Source organism: Sinocyclocheilus anshuiensis, unplaced genomic scaffold (genome assembly GCF_001515605.1).
Source record: "Sinocyclocheilus anshuiensis isolate Anshui unplaced genomic scaffold, SAMN03320099.WGS_v1.1 scaffold101, whole genome shotgun sequence".
Taxonomy (NCBI): Eukaryota; Metazoa; Chordata; class Actinopteri; order Cypriniformes; family Cyprinidae; genus Sinocyclocheilus; species Sinocyclocheilus anshuiensis.
This window is the reverse complement of record NW_015540892.1, coordinates 2,710,772-2,731,223: the sequence shown is the minus strand read 5'-3', so window position 1 is coordinate 2,731,223 and position 20,452 is coordinate 2,710,772. Positions and strand designations below refer to the sequence as shown.

The 20,452-nt window shown below is 36.2% G+C and overlaps 1 protein-coding gene across 1 annotated transcript in view; it reads right to left on the bottom strand.

The window, feature by feature from the left end:
- LOC107688868 (dedicator of cytokinesis protein 9-like) overlaps window positions 1-20,452 on the bottom strand; it is a 95,597-nt gene that overhangs the window by 22,192 nt on the left and 52,953 nt on the right. The window contains exons 5-34 of the mRNA XM_016486695.1: window positions 20,346-20,415; window positions 18,744-18,839; window positions 17,377-17,511; window positions 15,434-15,608; window positions 13,160-13,215; window positions 12,172-12,246; window positions 11,943-12,083; window positions 11,348-11,554; window positions 10,542-10,664; window positions 10,110-10,192; window positions 9,899-10,021; window positions 8,868-8,947; window positions 8,516-8,706; window positions 8,251-8,316; window positions 7,954-8,046; window positions 7,321-7,432; window positions 6,965-7,083; window positions 5,959-6,045; window positions 5,689-5,781; window positions 5,478-5,593; window positions 5,317-5,386; window positions 5,079-5,204; window positions 4,905-4,976; window positions 4,467-4,613; window positions 4,224-4,307; window positions 3,034-3,145; window positions 2,047-2,225; window positions 1,441-1,548; window positions 1,117-1,228; window positions 872-990 (exon numbers count right to left, since the gene is read on the bottom strand). Coding sequence (XP_016342181.1) covers window positions 872-990; window positions 1,117-1,228; window positions 1,441-1,548; window positions 2,047-2,225; window positions 3,034-3,145; window positions 4,224-4,307; window positions 4,467-4,613; window positions 4,905-4,976; window positions 5,079-5,204; window positions 5,317-5,386; window positions 5,478-5,593; window positions 5,689-5,781; window positions 5,959-6,045; window positions 6,965-7,083; window positions 7,321-7,432; window positions 7,954-8,046; window positions 8,251-8,316; window positions 8,516-8,706; window positions 8,868-8,947; window positions 9,899-10,021; window positions 10,110-10,192; window positions 10,542-10,664; window positions 11,348-11,554; window positions 11,943-12,083; window positions 12,172-12,246; window positions 13,160-13,215; window positions 15,434-15,608; window positions 17,377-17,511; window positions 18,744-18,839; window positions 20,346-20,415 — 3,370 coding nt within the window. The remainder of the gene's footprint in view (window positions 1-871; window positions 991-1,116; window positions 1,229-1,440; window positions 1,549-2,046; window positions 2,226-3,033; window positions 3,146-4,223; window positions 4,308-4,466; window positions 4,614-4,904; window positions 4,977-5,078; window positions 5,205-5,316; window positions 5,387-5,477; window positions 5,594-5,688; window positions 5,782-5,958; window positions 6,046-6,964; window positions 7,084-7,320; window positions 7,433-7,953; window positions 8,047-8,250; window positions 8,317-8,515; window positions 8,707-8,867; window positions 8,948-9,898; window positions 10,022-10,109; window positions 10,193-10,541; window positions 10,665-11,347; window positions 11,555-11,942; window positions 12,084-12,171; window positions 12,247-13,159; window positions 13,216-15,433; window positions 15,609-17,376; window positions 17,512-18,743; window positions 18,840-20,345; window positions 20,416-20,452) is intronic.

Below are 20,452 nucleotides of genomic sequence, written 5' to 3'. Positions count from 1 at the left end.
TAAGACAAAAAAGAAACATTAACCCTGAAATATTTTAAAGATTACATTTGCCAGTTTGTATGTACCCATTCTTTATAAAAACATTTTAATAGGTTACAAAAAATAAACCTACATTAAATTTAGCTTTTATTTAAATTTTATTTAAATTTTTTTTTTTTGCAAAAATGCTTTTATGTTTTTCAAACCAAAAGTATGTTTCTCTTACATCAAGCATAATATTTCATTAGAAATGGGAAAAAAACTTGTGATACTACAATAACTTATATATTCAAGTGATAAAATATATGAATTATAAAGCATAGGAATTACAAACTTCCAAAACTCTGGACAGAGTTGAAATAATGTATGGTTTTTCAGTTAAGATTACTTAAGAAAAATGACTAGGGTTTTTTTTGGATTATTAGTTTAATAATTTACTATTGAAAACACCCAATGTCTTTGGAGGTTCTGGCTCTGCTAGTTTAAGCCTGAGGGAGAATAAAATGTGATTTCTTTTCATTTGAGATGTTAAAAAAAACCTGAATTTTTCAGGCACTGTTGCCTAGAAATGACCCAGGGAGTGAGAAATGCAGCATAACAGATGTTTCATGACCTCACATGTTCATGTAATGTATTAGACACATGTGGAAAAGTGAATACATCACAGCTCCAGTTAAAGGCCCCCTGAGCACATTTGAAGGAGGAAGGAACTCCCCCTGAACATTTAATACATCCATTTAACATTGTTTTTAAAAGACAAAGTCAAGTCCATTTTAATTTTGTAAAGTGCTTTTCAGAGTACATATTATGAAAGCAGGAGATTCTATTTAAACAATGCAGATAAGAGATTATTTTAGGCCTGATGGACATCGTAACTGTTATTCAACTTTACCTTATCGAGGGAGCTGGTCTTCTCAGGGATGCTGTTTCCTGAGTCTGTGCTGACCAGAGAACCTCGAGAGTCAGCGTGACGCACAGAGCCAATGTTAGGCGTAGAGGTGTGAGGAGAGGCTACGCACAGAATAAACTTCATTCATATAATGAAATCATTCACAGAAACATCTCCTGATAATCTCACCAATGCCAGAAGGTGAAAGGCCTGAGTTGCTGGTAGTTTTGGATTTGCTCATTACTCACCAGTTCCTGAGATGACCCCAAATACATCTTTATGAAGGCTGTTGTCAAGGTTGCCAACAGGCTTTTGAGGTGTTACTGTAGAGATGCTGGAAAGATGTTCATCTCGCCCATTCTGAGGAGAAATAAGAAATTTTGTGAAAAAAGAAAAATTGTGAATAATAGACTGATACGAGGTTGCCAACAGGCTTTTGAGGTGTTACTGTAGAGATGCTGGAAAGATGTTCATCTCGCCCATTCTGAGGAGAAATAAGAAATAAGGAGAAATGTAAGGGTTGCTCAAATTGTGAATAATAGACTGATACAAAAGTACAAAAGATGATTCACCTGGTTGGTGTTAAAATTAGACGCGTCTCTCACATTCAGTCTGTAAACGTTCTCCTGCAGCAACCCAAACAAGGGTAGATAAAGCGTCGCCAACCTTGCCTGCTGACTCTGTGCACACATACACAGATACACAGCTTAGATATTTACCAGTTAAAATCAATGTCTGTCTAAGGCAAGTCAATTCACCCAGTGGCAATCTTGAAAGTGCTTCAGGGCACTGTTTTTTAAATAGGCAATTGGCGTACAAGTATAGCTCCTATGTACTTGAACTGGGAAAGAACTAAAATATATAAAATAAGATCATGTTCAATACACTACCACTCAAAAGTTTGGGTTTATTATTATTTTTTCAAAGAAATTAATACTTTTTTTGTTTTTTGTTAAGCCACTGTTAAGGTGCTAAGGCAGTTACAAAATTAAGAAAACAAAGTGCAAACACCCTTAATTTTAAAAACAAAGAAATTAATACTTTTTTTGTTTTTTGTTAAGCCACTGTTAAGGTGCTAAGGCAGTTACAAAATTAAGAAAACACTTAGTGCAAACACCCTTAATTTTAAAACAGTTATTTTTCTTAACTTGAGGGGTTTGTTGCAACTGTGCGCTGACCTTTGAGGCATAGCGATCGTCAAATGTGTGTTTGATCATCAGACTCTTGAGAACCTGAATGGCGATCTGACGGACTTCCCCAAACTCCTGAAGGGCCCCACACACCTCCCTCAATAACAAACCCACTAGAAAGTGATTCCTGCAGAAATCATCAGTCAGTGAATAGTCCAACTGTAAATCTATGAAGACACAGAGAAGAGAAAGAGAAAGAAAGGCATTACACCACAAACACTGAATGTAACCACCAGCTAATTTAAAACTGTGTTTGAAAGTTTCGGCTCAAATATCCTGCTTAAAAGACCAAAGACAACTAGTTGCAATGCTTTAAACAAAAACAGTTCTACAGCTTTTTATAATAAAACCAAGAGCACTGATTTGATTTATGCACTTTAAATTACAACTTCACTGGTACAGCATATCACAATAAACACACATACACAAGATGATATTTCACAGACAGACTCAAAAGCCAGTTCATGGACAGTTATTACAAAACAAAGGTAAATAGAACAGTTTTAAACACCCAATCAATCATCCAGACTCATGAATGAATTAGCTTATTTTGCACATCAACATATGTAAGACAGACCAGAGTAGGTCCATTCCACATCAGGAATGAAGCCATCATAGCAGTTATGACACTGAAGAGAGACATGGACTGTGTCATTAAGACTAGACACATGAACATTGTTCAGTGCCTGGCAAGCAGGACTGCTCACCTACTCTTCTCGCATGAGTCTTCTTAATGTGACACAGAAAAGCTAGCACACACAAAGAAAGAGGAAACAGTGGAAAGGGACGGCAGAAGACAATCATATAAGCAATAGGTACAGAAAGCCCAAAGAACAGAAGCCACAGAGGGAGGAAAGACGAATTCTATTAAATCTAATTCTCCTGATGAACAACTTAACCTTTCAAGAGAGATGCCAGACAATTTTTTAGACTATTTCAACAACAGTGTGCTGTAGAATACTGCTGTATGTTTACCTTGAAACCTCTGAATGCGTCCCTTCCCAAAAGGCATGGGCAGATTGAGTGGGATGTAGTGTTCATGATTACACACCACCCTCAGAAACTCAAACTTAAACTCATACAGCGTCTGCAAGACACAAAGAGACACAATTATATTATATTATATTATTATATTATAGTTTGGAGTCAATAAGATTATTTTAAAATAAATTAATATTTTTATTCAGCACATAAAATTGTTCAAATGTAAAAAAAAAAAAACGTATAATTTTACAAAAGGTTTCTATTTCAAGTAAATGCTTTTGAACTTTCTATTTATCAAAGAATCCTGAAAAAAAAAATGATCACGGCTTTTACAAAAATATTAAGCAGAACAACTGTTGATAATCAACACTGATAATGATAACAGATTTTACTTTAGCACCAAATCAGCATATTTGAATGATTTCTGAAGGATCATGTGACATTGAAGACTGGAATAATGGCTGCTGACAAATCAGCGTTGCCACCAAAATATATTAAAATAGAAAACAGTTATTTTAAATTGTAAAGACATTTTAAATAGTACTGTTTTAATGTATTTTAGTAAAAAAAAGAAAAGAAAAATGCAGCCTTGGTGAGCGTAATAGATTTCTTTCAAAAACATTAAAAAATCTTACAGACCCCAAAGCTTTGGTTAAAGGGTCAAAAGTGTACAGGGGTCAATTTGATTACTATAAGGGAAATGGTTCAGTCTGTTTACAATCTAATCAAGTATTTTCTTGAAAAATTAATTTGTTTTGATTTTAAGGAATATCCTGTTTAATGATTAGTATACTAATATGTGTTGAGGCAATACAAACACGTTTTGCATCCAAATTACAATTTGTGTTGTATTTAGCAAGCATTTAGCTAAACTTAACTAAACACCATTTACACAAACATTGTTACATTAGCTAAAAGTCCCATAAAGGTACTGAATGATTAGTAAACATTTATAAACATTTATAAATGATGAATAATCTTAACTTGATTTGTATAGCACTGAAAAATATATGAACAAATAAGCTTTTAATCATTGTTTGTTAATCATTTAGTTTTTATAAACTAAAGATTACAAGTTTGAATATGAGTTAATAACGAGATGTGCTGATATTAAATTATAGATTATTATTTAGCATTTTATATAACTATATAATTTCATGTAACTATGCTGTTATGTGTACCTTGGGATCTCCAGGTACAAAACAGGAGATGTAGTTGTTTATCTGCTTGAAGACAAATCCTCGATCCATAAAGGTAAAACAGCGCTGTAGGGCAGATAGCGAGAAGACACTGTTGTTAAATGAACTCAAATTGTCATTAATGATACAAGCCTTCAAATACAACTCTCAACAACTCAGGATGCCTCACAGAGACCACTTTGCAGACAAAATCAAATATTGGTGTATAAAATGAACTGGCTGTACCTTTATGAAGACGGCCAGGCTATGGTTGGCATTGCGGGCAGCGTCCAGATTGTCCTTATACTTCTGTGTGATGTGTGGCATCAGCATGTTCACGAGTGTCTCCACAGCATGGTGGAATGAAGCTGTGAATCGCTGGTTCCTGGACAACTACACATACAACAACACAGCTAAAACAATTAATAAAAAAAACCACGTTAAAAAACAGTTTCCAAAATCCAGTTACCTTAATACAGGGTCTCTTTCAGGAGAGTGAGAAGCTTTCAGAATATTTTTATTTTGGTTCATTTTCATTGTTGATAACAGTGAAGGCAAATACCAAGTTTTCACTGTTTTAATCAGGATATTTTGGGGAAAAACTATGCTTACCATGGTAAATTTTTAGTCAAGTAGTAAAGTAAAGGTACATTTTAGTAAAGGAGAGTTTATAATTGTGTTTACCTTGACCTTGCCACTTTCCATCAGGTACTGTGCCATTGACTTCACCAGGGTTTCAAAAAAATACCACGAATACTGAAACACCGAAGTAAACATTTTAACCATTGACAAATAGAACTCATAACAAACTTGCTGAGATTTAAGAGTTTTAAAACAGAAACTTTAAAACAAAACTACCTTGAGAAGCTTGTTGCTGGTTAGGAAGTCGGTTGAAGGCTTTAAAATGGATGTCATGGCTTTGGCCAGTTCCTCGTGCCCTGTCTTACTGTTATTGGTTGAATAGAACTCTGTTTTAAACACGTACTGGAATAACAGGAAGAAAATCATGTAAACAAGATCTATTTTAGAAACTGAAAAAACCTATGACAGTGTACATTGCAATAAATATGGCTGAATGTTTCAGAACTTGATTTACCTTCACATAGGACCTCAAGTAGTGTTCTAGACCCTCTTCGTGGCACTGAGCAACAATGTGGACCATGACCCTGCAGGGGAGACAGATGAACAACACGGGGGCATGTGAGACAGAAAGAGAAAGACAGCATGTTCTGATTTTGGTGACTCCTATTCTCTCACCTGGTGGTGTTTACAGCAACATCCTCATTACTGGCGCTGGTCAGAACATGAACCAGCTGGTTTAAAATAGTCGGCAGGAAGTTGATCATAACATGGCCTTCCATAGCATGAAGACTCTGGGGATTTATGGGTAATGTTTTGTCATTTAACCCACCATAATAAGAATAATTAATGCAGAAGAATCCTGCTTCTCTAACTTCTCTATGCTCACCTTGAGGTATTTGACAAGCTCACCCTCAGTTGGACAGGTGGCACCAGACTGCATACTCTGGAAATGATGGAAAAAATTGTTCAGGTGCTGATCCTGAGGAGGTGAAAAAGAGAGGTTTATATTACAGACTGTGACGAGATTAATAAGGAACCTGTGACTAATCATGCCTGCAAGGCTAAATATACATTATGTAATTCAGACAATGTTGACGTTGATTCTCTGTGTTAATAAAAGCATAATTAGTATATATATATATATATATAGTCATACCTGAGTGTAGATGGTAGAGACCAGATGTGTAGACACTTTGAAAAGAGGACGTCCTCCATCCACCCACTTTATCTCAGGACTGGAGTGCTGCAAACACAACACCCATAAAACAATATCACATTTAAACAGTTTATTTTGATTATACTGACAGATCACCCACTGAAAGATCTATTTAATGTCTTTCTCATAGACAGCAATGAGATTAAATGAAGGGCAGATGGAGTCATTTGCTGAATTCGTACCACGCGTTTTATAAAGCTATGCCTTCTCATATGTCCTAATTTCATTTTCATGAGAAAATAGCCAACTAATCTTTTGTGTTTGTCTTAATGTGTTTTAAAAGAGATCCCAATAAAGTCAGAGATCGCAATGAGCTACTATATCCACATAAATTTTATAGCTCTCTATACTCCTAATACTAATACTAATACTAATAATAATAATGCTAATTCTCTGAATAGATTTAGCATGTTATGGATATAACCATGTTAATTGCTGTAGAGCAATTATGGACTTGATACTGCCAAGAGATACAAACATTTTTTGTAACAGACAACTTTAAATGTTGACCATGCAATGTAACTGGCTGTAGGAGCAGCAAAGCCAATCAACTTGTGCCAAATGATAAATAAAGTGATTGCTAGCAATGTAAAGGACCAATCAGCCTGCGCTATCTAGAATTTCATGACTAAACTAGATATGTTGTTTATGGAATTTTCAGAGAAATATCTAAGACAAAGTTGATTCATCAATGAAACAGACTCCTGCGCTATTAAAGAGCAACCTCTTCCTGTGTAAAAGTGATAATATGCAATACAATCCACTCAGATAAAAGATCAATAATAATTAGATGTAGATATTCACAAAGTATAGCAAATTAGACCACACACACAAAGGCTCAATTGCTGTACAAAGAACAGGTACAGGTTCACATTTGTTCAACAAATGGCTGAAACTTTTGCCAAGCACAGCATGTTTTTGTTATGACTGAGCATTGTAGGTTTACCTTGCTTACACCCTCCTGGCAGCTGAGGTAACCATTTGGTAGGTTGGATGCCACAGAGATGTGCTGCTCACTCATAACAACACGACCATCTTTAAGCAGAGGAAGCCAGGCAGAGCCCACTGACAGAGAAACAGACAGACAGTGAGAGTATGTGTGGAAGAAAATGTTCACCACATCCAATGACTACACTTACAAATTTGTGATTGGTTGATTGGTATGCCTCTCTCTGATAATGCCGCAAAAATGTTATGAATAATAAAACAAAAACAAAAAACAAAGGAGCAAGTTCCTGGAGCCCTACCCCATGCCTTAAAATATAAACACTGTTAGCAACCCAATTACCCAGCATGCTGTACCTGGGGTCTCCACTATGTCCCGCTTCTTTGTGCTGCTGTCACAGCTGATGTGGTAAAAAGTGAAGAGCAGGTGATGCTTTTCATGAAGTTGTGTGGGCAACTCAATTTTTATCTGCCGTACAAAAACACACACAATATGATTTAAAGAAAACAAAAAAATAAATAAAAAGAAAATAAATCTAAAATATGAAGAGATCGGTCTGAAAAATGATCAGTATCTTCAATATTTACACAAAAAAACATTTTATTTGGGGTTAAAACAATCCTAAATAATTAAAATATATTAATGTACATTTCAGTGTACAGTGATCAAGTTCCTCGTATATACATAATATTACATGTTCCTCAAAATATTACATGAGCATACAACAATTTGAGTAAAAAGTTGAAATAAAAGTGTAACTTGAATTTTAGAATTTCTTAGTATTTAATTGGTTAATCTGTGGTTCTACTGATGGCATTACTCAAGTTATTTTTTGCAAAACCTAAAGATAACATCATAACATTTTTGTTTACAATTTTTTGAGATTTGGCCATTTTTTCAGATTTAAATTTTGAACTCCTGTTTGTCTATATGGTATATTACATCGTGCTTGGCCCCCTATAAAATATATATCGCCTCCCATGCATCACCTCATCATAAAACTCTGGGTTCTGCTGGTGGTGCAGTACAGCTGCATAGGCATGTTTGGTGAAGAGAGGACCTCCTGGACGACCATAGATACACTATACATAACAGTGACACACAAACAGAGCAATTTTTTAAAAAGTTATTTGGCCTTTTTAACTTTACTGCAACAGGGCAATGCAAGGAAGGACAGAAAACAGTGGAATAGGAGAGAGGGGAACAGGGCTAGGAAAAGACCTTGAGTATTTATTGTATATTATTTATTTATTGTATATGAGAAAGGTATTGGGACAACCTTGTACCTTTAGAGGTTGGGCATCTTCTTCATCCGACTCCCTGAATTCCACACATACTGCGATGTTCCTCGCCTGAGTCACACAAGATAAAGACTGAACATGAGCCAGAAAACTACTTACTGTCGAATCTCTAAGGGCATGTTTTAGGAGTGGCGGGTGTGGGCCTTCATTACACTGACCATCTCATATGTCAATACCTTTGGCAGAGGGCACTAATTTTTGCAAGAAAATGGAAAAAGCAAGAAGCTTTCAGCTGATAATGCTAATGTACCTTGGCGAAAGACTTCTGGCTGTCATATTTGAGATGTTTTGGATAGACATAGAGATGATTGTTGTAGGTTGTGAAAGGCTGAGAGCATTTGGCAATACAGGGAACAAACTCCTCCATCTCCAACAGAACACCGTCACTTGGCCCATTACTCTCAAAAGGCCTCACTGGGATGTAGGATGGAGTGACACAATCTAGCCCATGGTGAGGAAAAAATCTGAGTTCAAGTGACCAATTCATTGCACACAAGGAGGGCACACAGTTTCAGGAGATCAGGGTGGAAATTATGAAGAAAAAAATCAGAAAAGACATGCATTATGTTAAGGTTATATTAACAAATATTTTGAAGACTTACTAGCCACATCAGGAGGGACATTATCAATGGTAACGTCCAGGTTACCCAAGATGACAGGTAGTTTAGCCATCTTTTCAGGTCTGTGGATACAATTTTGACATACACATTATTGGTCAAATATTGTATTATTGAAATAAATGTAACAATACAATAAAATACATTTAATAATAAATATAACATAACATTAAATAATAAATAATACATTTTTTGTTTATTTCGTCTCTTAAGCTCACCAATGCTCACCAATTTTATTTAATTTAATTTAATTATCAAAACTACAGTAAAAATGATTTCGTTGTCAGGTATTATCAGTTATTACTGGCGCTCTATTATTAGTAATGTTTTTTTATTATTATCAATGTTGAACATATTTTTTTGCTGCTTAATATTTCTGTGATAATTTTTTGATGAATAGAAAGTTCGAAAGAACAGCATTTATTTGGAATAGAAATCTTTTGTAACATTATAAATGTCTTCACTGTCACTTTTGATAAATTTAATGCATCCTTGTTGCAAAAACTGTTTTCACAGTTAGCATCATAACTACATATTATAACGTTGTCTAAAGGATCATGTGACACTGAAGACTGGAGTGATACCTGCTGAAATTTCAGCTTTGCCATCACAGGAATTAATTTACTTTTTGAAATATATTAAAATTGAAAAAAGATATTTTAAGTTGTTTTACTGTATTTTTTATTAAATAAATACAGCCTTGGTGAGCATAAAAGTCTTCTTTCAAAACTATTTAAACATCTAATCATTCCAAGCTTTTGACAGGTAGTGTACATTCATATTAGAAGCTCATATATCTGTAGGAGGCCTGAAAAAGTGCCCCTCGGAGAGGAACTACAAAACACATTTCTAATGGTGGGACCGTCCACAGCTGCAAAAACACTGCAGAAGACTATGATGTTCGGAATATATTTCCATTTAAAGTCCATTGTTTTAATATACTGAATCTACTGTACTGTAAAAGGGACAGGGATCTCTAGCGAAGACAAGTCTGATGACATGAGGTGAATACTGACTTCCTAAAATCCGCCAGTAGTTTGAAAAGATCCTCTTCTGAGAGTTTATTACTGTCTTGTCGGTACAGCGCGGAGAACCGAGCGCTTTTATCCAAAGTCCCTGAGGCATCTTTAAACACAGGCCTGTGGAAAAGAACAAAAATATTAAATATTGTGATTGACACAACACAGAGAGAGAAGAACAGAACATTTCCAGACAGTTTTGGCTCACCGGGCTGCCCATGCGAAAGGCATCCTGTACTGGCCCAGTCTGCTGCAGGCCATCTTGGCATTCTTCAAAACCTTCTGAGCAACCTGTGAAGCAAAACACACACATTGTTCCCCACAACCTCTCCAGAGACATTTTATTAACAGTGAACTGGGCGGAAAGCACGTTCCTAGCAGTCTTGTGGGGGTTTTGGATGGTATCGTTGTGTAGTTTTAGGCAGGATATTGAAGGGGTCATTGTGGGATGTGGTAGAATTGTTTGCAAGTTTATGGATCCTAAGCCCTGATAATCTTTCCTTATCCTTGTAATAACCACTTTTTGTTTTGATTGACAGTGTGTATTTTGGTTCTTCTGTTTTGTTTGGTATATGAGTGTGTGTATGTTTGGGTCAGCTGTTTTGTTTCTGTATGTGTGTAGTTGTGTTAGGCTCATTGCCTTGCTGGAGTCGGAGCTCTTCATGTAGGGCTCAGCGCAGTGAGTAATGCCTCCCTGCAGAACTTTCTCGATTCGCGCAACCAGGAAGATGTCAGGGTGAGGACACGTCACAGAGAAGACACCCTGAAACACAAATCAGCACATAGACTTTTCTTACTGAAAAGACTCTGTCAGTTATGTATCCTTTTTCCAAATGAGGATGTCCCCAGATGTCCCCAAAGGGAGGTTAGATATAGATAACTTCTAGGACAAATTGTCCCCAAAGTATAGCTAAGTAAATACACTCACACACTTCACTCTGTAACTTTGCTCTGCACTTTGTAACTTCTCTCTTACTTTTAATTAAGTTCTATCTATCTATCTATCTATCTATCTATCTATCTATCTATCTATCTATCTATCTATCTATCTATCCATCTATCCATCTGCTGATTACAGAACCGGCTTTCTGACAAGATGCGCATTAAATATCGCATGCGATTTATCATGCAGCCCTACTATCTATCTATCTATCTATCTATCTATTTATTCGTTCTATTTATCTATCGTTCTATCGTTCTACTTATCTATCTACCTATCTATCTATCTATCTACCTACCTATCTATCTATCTATCTATCTATCTATCTTGTTCTGTCGTTCTATCAATCTATCAATCTATCTATCTATCTATCTATCTGTTTATTGTATTTTATTTTATATCTTTCTATTCAATCGACCCATCCAATCATCCATGCATCTATCCAATCTATCCAATCCATCCATCCATCTGCCTCTGAAAATAAACTGTTAGATTAGTCCTCTTACTTTTTTGGGATACTGCAGCATCCCCTCCGGCAGTTCACTAAGCAGTGTTTCTCCGTGAGGTGTGTCCACCCCTCCGTTTATCTGCATGCTGGGTGGTGGGATCATGGAGCGGACCAGTGGGTGATTTAGATCCACATGAAAATCTGCAGATATTTTTCGGCTGTTCTGCACATCAAACAGCGAAAGCACCACGAAGAAGGGCTCCACCTGAAGAAAACAGTAAAGCTGCATCTAATCTGTACCAGAAGTGTGGGTCGAGCTACAAACTGACATGTTGAACCGCTTCAACAAACAGAGGAATGTTTGCAAGCACCACAGAGGCACAATATTTACACTTGAAGCTTATTGAGAAGTCTTGTAAGTGTGTGTGCACATTAAACTGGAATAGGAGAAACTGGTTTAACATTGAAATAATTACACATTTACCTTTATGTAATCGTATATAGGGCTGACTATCAATATACACACAATTCCCCCTTTCCCATGGAGTTTGACTGGTTGCCACAACACATCGCTCATCAGAAACAGTAATACTTAGCCAAAGAAAAGAGCTTTATAACCACAGAACAACTGTAATTGTGCATGTGAATCTTACGTTAGTAGTAGGTCCCTCCTCATTTTCTGCTACACAGCTCTGAAGGTTGAAGGACAGATCATTGCAGCTGACCAAAAATCTCTTCCCAAACTTCTCCTCAAACTGCTTCACGTCAGGTTCAATGCCAGACAAATCGAGTCTCTACAGGCCAAAACATACACACAAAGCTTAAAACCAGTAGCTCACCCTGCGATTTAATGGATTATGTATTATTGGAGCTGCGGCTCACCTGTGTGTCAGGGTCCAGAGTAAAGAGTTTCAGACGAGTTTCACTCCTCATCTTAGACTCAATGTCTCTCGCACTCTGAAAAGCAAAAACAGGTTGCTAGTTGCTAATTACCAGCTGATTGTGTTTCCTGTTCCAGCATATTGCATGATAAAAATCATTTTCTTAATTGCTATTTTGTCTTGGTTTCCAATGGAATATCTAAAAATACTTAAAACAAGATTAATGCACATGAGAAGTAAAATAACATAATAGAACTCATTTTCGGAGAATATATCTGAAAAATAAATGCTTTTAAATCTAAATATAGTTAGATTTAACATTAAAATGGCATGCTTTACATTTATTAAATAAAAGGAAGACAAGAATTACTCTTTGTGCATTTGTAACATAATTTGCAATTGCACAATTATCTAATATCTCTGTTTACACTGTTAATTCTGAAGTAAATGCATCACATTTTATGAATGTTTAGATATTTTCACTGCAAAATAAGACAAAAGAAACAGTATAAATGTATTCAACATCATTAAAGTGAGGTATCATGGGATGTGTGAGAAAATATTCTGACTTTAGAGAGAAGAGGCGCCTAGACGATTGATTCCAGGGAGGAGAGAGATGGCAGACAGGAGAATAAAGAGCAAGATAGAGATGGGATGTGTGTGTGTGTGTCTGTGTTCCAAAGTGTGGGTGGTTCATTGTGGAATGGTTGGAAAACATTAGCCTAGAGGACTAAGGGTGTGTGGAAAAACTGTGGATGTGTAGAGAGAGGGCAGACAGCGAGGACGCCAGCATTGAGATCATACTACAGTCAAGACACAGGAGCCAAAGACCAGTATTCACCTTCACACACACACACACACACACACACACACACACACAAACACACACAGACACACACACACCCTGTGAAACTGTAGATGATTGTTTGTATAATCAGCTAATCAGGAGATCATGCGTGTCTATATGTGTGTCTATGTGTTCACAATACCTGGAAACTGTCCTGAAAATTCCCAGGCGAGATGTCTGTCTTGCCTAGCTCATCATCTGTGTGAGAGAAAACACACTTTCAACTGTGCTGAAACACTCAAAACCAGCAAACACAGTCATTTACCCAATGTCTATAAATCAACATGTAGCGACTGGGAAAACTGTCAGATAGCAGTGTCAAATCATAACAACAAACACAAAAATGTGGCTGCTCAAACATTAAAGCTGTCAAACTACATTTTTTATGATTAAAGAGTGAGTGGATGTACACTACCAGTCAAAGGTTTTTGAACAGTAAGATTTTTAATGTTTTTAAAGAATTCTCTTCTGCTCACCAAACCTGCATTTATTTGATCCAAAGTACAAATGTAATTTATTCCTGTGATCAAAGCTAGAGAGTTTTGGGTGGTTGCTAGAGTATCGTGGGTGGTTACTAGGGCATTACTTTGAAGCTTCTTAGGTATTCCAAATTGGTTTAAAAATTATTATATGTCATATGTGGTTTCTAGGGTGATATGGGTGGTTGCGAGGGAGTTCCTAGAGTGTTTGGATGCTAACTATGCAGTTTCTAAAGTATTCAGAGTGGCTTCGAAGGGATAGTTCATGTTTAAAGGAATGAAAATTCTGTCATTAATTACTCACCCTCATGTCTTTCCAAACCCGCAAGACCTTTGTACATCTTTGAAGCACAAATTATATTTTTGATGAAATCCGAGAGCTTTCTAACCCTGCATAGACAGCAACGCAGCTGACACGTTCAAGGCCCAGAAAGGTAGTAAGGACATTGTTAAAATAAATCAATGTGACATCAGTGGTTCAACCTTAATGTAATGAAGCTATGAGAATACTTTTTGTAGCTTCATAAAAAGCTAGAACGCCGGCTCCTGCGTCAGCAGCATCACAGGTATGCGTCGTGGTTCTCTCATGAACGCGCGTCGAAGACTGACACAGAAGAGAAGAAATTATTAAATGAAGTCACTATTTTTGTTTGCGCACAAAAAGTATTCTCATAGGTTCCTAAAATTACGGTTGAACTACTGATGTCACATGGACTATTTTAACGATGTCCTTACTACCTTTCTGGGCCTTGAACGTGGTGGTTCCCTTGCTGTCTATGCAGGTTCAGAAAACTCTCGGATTTCATCAAAAAATATCTTAATCTGTGTTCCGAAGATGAACAAAGGTCTTACGGATTTGGAACGACATGAGGGTGAGTAATTATTTACAGAATTTTCATTTTTGGGTGAACTAACCCTTTAGACATGAACATATATGGTATGGGTTTCTAGGGTGCTGTGGGTGGCTGTTAGGGGGTCCCTAGAGTGTTATGGGTGGTTCCTAGGATGATAGGATGGATGGAGGGTTGCCAGGGTGTTGCTACAGTATGTGGCTTCTAAGGTGTTCTGAGTGGTTTTAAAAAGGTAAAAATGCTGTTTCTAGGATGTTGTTGGTGGCTGCTAGGGGGTTCCTAGGGTTAATATGTTCAGTATGTGGTTTCTAGGGTGTTCTGGGTTGTTGCTTTCTTTCCCAAGATATTCCAGCCCCTAGATATGATTTGGGCTCCTCCCTAAAGGCAAGTCGAAAGGATTCTTTGCCCATTTTATTGTATTAATCTGTCTATTGTAACAGCACACATCTCCTCAGCATGATTTGAGGTATCTTTCATGTCCGTAGAACAAACATTGCGAGACGAGTTAGGCACTAAAAGTATAATTCTTAGGGTCAGAAGTTTGTTCTGATCCCAAACCCTAAGTATGACTAATAGCAACAGTCATGCTCGCCTTAGCAAGCTCCATAAGTAATTAGTTATATTTGGTTCTGCACTCTGATTGGCCGACAGGTGTTTATTGTTTTATTCGAGGCGAGAAGAAAGGAATGTGCCATCATTTGAAACTCATCAAATGTAAATAAAGACTCCCAACCTCCTCTCCTGTGTGAAATCCAAAGGGTTTAAGAGGTGTTAAGTGTTACTGTTTGTGCATGGCTATGTGTGCGTCACTTCAGGAGTGTTGGGTATATGGAACTATCTTTTAAAAGTTGTTTAAATAGTGGGTGGTCTCTTCAAAGAACACATACATGAAACACAACCACGCCAGCTGGATCTGCAAAAATACATGTCTGCATATTCTACAATACAATTCTACAACAATCTTATATTATCACATATATACAGTATATAGTAATGTCACAATCGACACATGCCAGCGAACATATATGAAATCAGACACACACATCTGTGAAAAGCACACACTCAAACACACACTCAAACACACACCATCGTGCAGTTCTCCGTTCCTCCTCTCCTGCATGGCGAGCTCAAAGCTGCTGTGGAGGATCTTGTTGAGGGTGCTGATCCAGTCATCCATCTCTCCTTCGCTGTCTGCCGCCAGAAGATACGTGCTTTTATCCTGCATCTTCAGCTCAAATGCAAAACGACGCACCTTACTGTTCTGCGTGGTGACAGAGAAAGAAAGACATTTCTAGTCATGCCACTGGCAGTGAATAGCATATAGCTCATATAATTTAGCCTTGGAAGAATTTGTTGAGATTTTGTTTTTAATTTATTGAAATTGGAATTTGACTTTTGATTGGTATCTTGGCAAGTTCAAGACATTGTTAGATCTCTTATGAAACTCCTATGAATCTTACTGGACTATTAGTGAGGTATTTGTTCTGGAAGAAAAATCTGAGAAACAATAGATTCTGAGAAGTAAAATCTTCACTTGAACTCCATTTAAGCTCATTGGTGTCAAGAAGAAACAATCGAGACATAAGTTCTTCTTTTTTTACTTTTCTTTCCTATGGGAATGTGAGCACACCCAAGACATTGGAATGATTTTACACTTTATGAATTTATGATGAATTTACACCAGAAATTACTCTGGAAAATATATCCATCCTGCAGCAGGAGCTGAAAGCCATTTATTCCCAGACGACTGCTGAGGAATATCTGGCTGCTTTGCATGTGCACCTGTTGAAATGTTTAGGTTTTAGACCTAGAAATAACTTTTACTATTTCTCTTTTGTCTGAAATGTGGAAAACAGACAAAATGTCTAAAAACAGATGTTGAAAACAGGTTGCGCATACCAAAGAAGTACTTTATTCTTTCAGGAGGGCTGGTGAATCGAGGAATGTGATCACATTTGCACTCACACACACACTGTGCGCACCACAGGAGAAAATGGAAATATTTGACCCTGGGAGAAATCATGCGTGAATTAGGCTGGACCTCATCTTTTCCTCTGTACCTCTCGCTCGTTTTTATCTTTTTCTCTTTCTCTGCAACCCTGAGTAGCCCCATCTGAGGAACTGGCCATCCAAACACTGATATCCCCTCTTGGTCGAGACAAAGGAAGGGACTCATGAGGATGTTATTAGAGATCTGAACTCCTTCTATAAACTGCTTTGTGCTGCAGTAAATACACAAAACAAAGCATTTATTCTTCTGGCGTCCTTATGAACTTTAAAAGGAATGTTCTGGGTTCAATACAAGTTAAGCTGCATCGATAAAATTTGTGGAACAATGTTGATTACTACAGAGTATCATGTTAGCTTGGTTCGATCCCTCAGTAAAAAAGCAATAATTACAGTCAATTACAGTATAATGAGTTACAATAGAAGTAACAGACTGATAAACATAAATAACATTTTCCTTACACACTGAATAAATCTGATTATCATTATTTTCCAAGAAAAAATACGTTTTTAGTTATATTTTATGTAATATTATTAATTTAGAAATATTTATTATTAATATATGAGTTGTACCACATGCCATTTTAGAACCTGAACTAACCTTGTCATAAAAAGGTCATATTATCTATTTTAAGACTTTGACAGAGTAATGAGAGGTCTGCTGGAATATATTATATTATATATTTATGCAGGTTGGTTGCACCAAATGACTTTTTGTTAAAATATATTTTCAGAATAAAATAAAAGATTAAAAAATACTTCATGTAGTTTTCTTTTCACACATTTTTTGAGGAAAGGCCTTTTTCTTTCTTTATGACATAAGGACAGCATAACCATTAATTTGTTTTTTACTTTATATACCCAGAAAATGTACACATTTATTTTCATTTTGAAACTAAACCAAATTTATATATAAATTCAAAAATTAAAAACTTGTTCATCATAGAACAGGTCCATTTGAGCCAATACATGTATGAATTGCATTTTTAAACATGTCATGGACTTCTTACACTGGTAGTTACCTGGATGACACCCATGCAGGAGTCCAAGAAGATAGTTCCCTTGGGTTCCTTAGATATTTTCTCATCTTTGTAGAAGTTCAAGTTGTATGATCCATCTCCCAGCTGGGTCAAATGGAAATACCTTCTCTTAAAAGACTAAAGGGAAAAAAAGAGAGAACGCAAAGATCATTAAATGAAAATAGCAGATGTAAACACTCTATGTTCATTCTAAAAATAACATCTAGTGGAATGGGACCATGGGAAAATGGATTAGTGAGAAGTGGAAGTTGGTAAGGCCCCACTTCCTGCCTATCGCATGGTGAGCACAAATCTGCTTCTTAGAGCAGGACTAAGGGTCAGAATTTGCATAGCTCTGTCCGTGACTAAAAACAAGCAGCTGAACATAAAGCTATGCAGAAACTGCACTCCATGTCATGTCAATGACATCAAAACTTGATGCTATGGCTATGCTCGGATCTCAAAAATACTACTATTTTTGCAGTGTGCAGTATGCATACCATGCAAGATATGAAAATCTCCTGTATGCATGAACATTTTTCAAAACATGCAGTGTGCAACTAGAGCACATTACTATATCCCACAATGCAATGCACTCTACTTGACCATTTAGTGTGACAAATGAACTGGAAGTAATATCAACCATATTCAACCATTTCAACATTATTTGAATAAAATAAAGAATATTTCTGAGGTAAAAACTGTGAATGCCACTTAAAGATTTTGTCATCATTTACTCACCCTCAAGCTTTTCCAAATCCTGTAGTTTCTTTCTTCTGCTGAACACAAATGAAGATATTTTAAAGGATGTTGGTAACCAAATAGTTGCTGGTAGCCAATAAAACTCTGAAATATCTTCTTTTGTGTCAACAGAAGAAAGAAACTCATACATCTATGGAACAACTTCAGAGTGAGTAAATGATGACGGTACTTTCTTTTTTGTTTAAACTATGCCTTTAATGAATTAAAGAGATACTATAACCTATCAGTGATGCTTTATAGCATAAAAAGTTTAAAATAGTAGTATTTTTTTCCACATACACATATTGTTTCACTTCAGAAGACACTGATTGATCAACTGGGGTCATATGAATAACAGCTGTGTAATTTGCGAGCAAGATTTCTTTTATTTTCAGCTTTGAGTAGAGATTCCAATTAAGCATGCATTGTGGTGACAACAATATAGCATACTAATTTATGAAATGTTTATCTTTGCATAATGTGTTGTGTTTTATATATTTTTTAAAATATACAGTATAAACTGTGTTCTATTCAGTATGCTACTATTTTATTTCAAACATAGTGATCATCTCAATCACAAATTCATCATCATTAAATCTGAAAAGGGCTTGTGTATATTGCTAACTCACCCTCATGGTAACACTGATGGCACTGTTCATATTTGCTTTATACAGCCAGCCGTGTTTGGACACGCCCCCTCTTTGAGAGCCCAATGAGGCAGCATCCTTCAGGAACCAGGGAAGAACATAACAAGCACATATAAGAACACACAGGTGCAATCATACACCCACATACTGTGACTTCATCTGTTTCTTCAAGCCTGAACAAAAACGTCGATATCTAACACAGTTTCCCACATTAGAGCCTCTGGACGCCCTCCTCCGTGTTTCAACATGAAGTCCATTTTCACCTGACCCCCTCCATTATTTATGTTCTCTCTCATTCCTACAGGGAACAGCCTTCAAACTGTACAAACAAACTCCATCCCTGAGTGAGCGCTCAGACAGAACGGCAGACATGGAGCTGGAATTCTGGGAAATGTAGGTGAAACCCAATCAGGGAATCAGATAGCCCAGAGACAGAGTCCTGCGTCTGCTCTTTCTCTAAGGCTAATGTAGTCCCAAAGGCTCCGCACAAACGCATTACTAATGAGCTGTAAGTTCCTTATTATTTATTTATTCTGCTTATCAGCCAGTGAGAACAGAGAAAAGGAGAGCGAGAGAAATCATGTGTTGTAATAGGCTGATGAAGTATGGTGCATGTATGTAGATATGGTGAATACCATTTCCTTTGCCTGTCACCATACTAAGGAAAATGGTGGAGTAAAGAAATAATAGCACATGAGTTTCTTGTGCTCTTTCATAAGTTTATCAAACAAAGGTCAAGACAGAGTGAGTTTAAACAGCTGAATGTGATCAAATTCCTGGCTGCATAATGACATTAATCACTGTAATTACAGTGCTGCATTCTGAATCATATAAATGGCACATTTGTGGGTTAAAAATAAAATAAACAAATGATAGATAGATAGATAGATAGATAGATAGATAGATAGATAGACAGATGATAGATTTTAACATTTAAAACTGTTGACTCAAGTTTCACATTTAATAATTTATGTAACCTAATTACATGCAATTAAATAATATTTCCACGTTTTTTTAAATGTTTTTTTAAATTACAGCTAGATTGTAATTATAATGACTTTTTACCTTTTATCACTTGTCTCATATTTCATTTTAATCATGTTCTTCACTGACACTGTAGTTACATTTAGAAAAAAACTTCATTAGAGACAAAATTGTTCGCTGCGCTACAACATTGTCAACAAATGTTAAAATAGCTAATATTTTTTGCTCTTTGCAATCATAATTTGAAACATAATTCTAGGTTCATAATTCTTGGTTCTCATCACTTTCAAAATAAAAGTCTTCTGACACTTAATATAATAAAAATAATAATTCCGTCATAATAATAATTTATATTTATATAATCAATTTTTTCATAGCTTTATAGACTGAAAGTGTAAAAAACTGTACATAAAAGTATTTTGAGATGAAAAATTAAGAAAGCATAATAAAACATTTCCAAAATAGTTTTAACATGATTTTCATATAACTAAACAAAAAAATCTGTTAGTTTGACTTAAAATCAACCCCTGCTACAAGTGTTTTTTGTTTGTTTGTTTTCCCAGGGAAAACAATGAGGAATCATAGGCAATTCACCCTTACCTCCTCCTTATCTGCATCTTCGTCCACCTCAAATACGTGACTAGCTAGTTTCTCTGGCCGAGGAACTTTACTGTAAAGGAACAAAATACAAAAAACAAACATAAGAC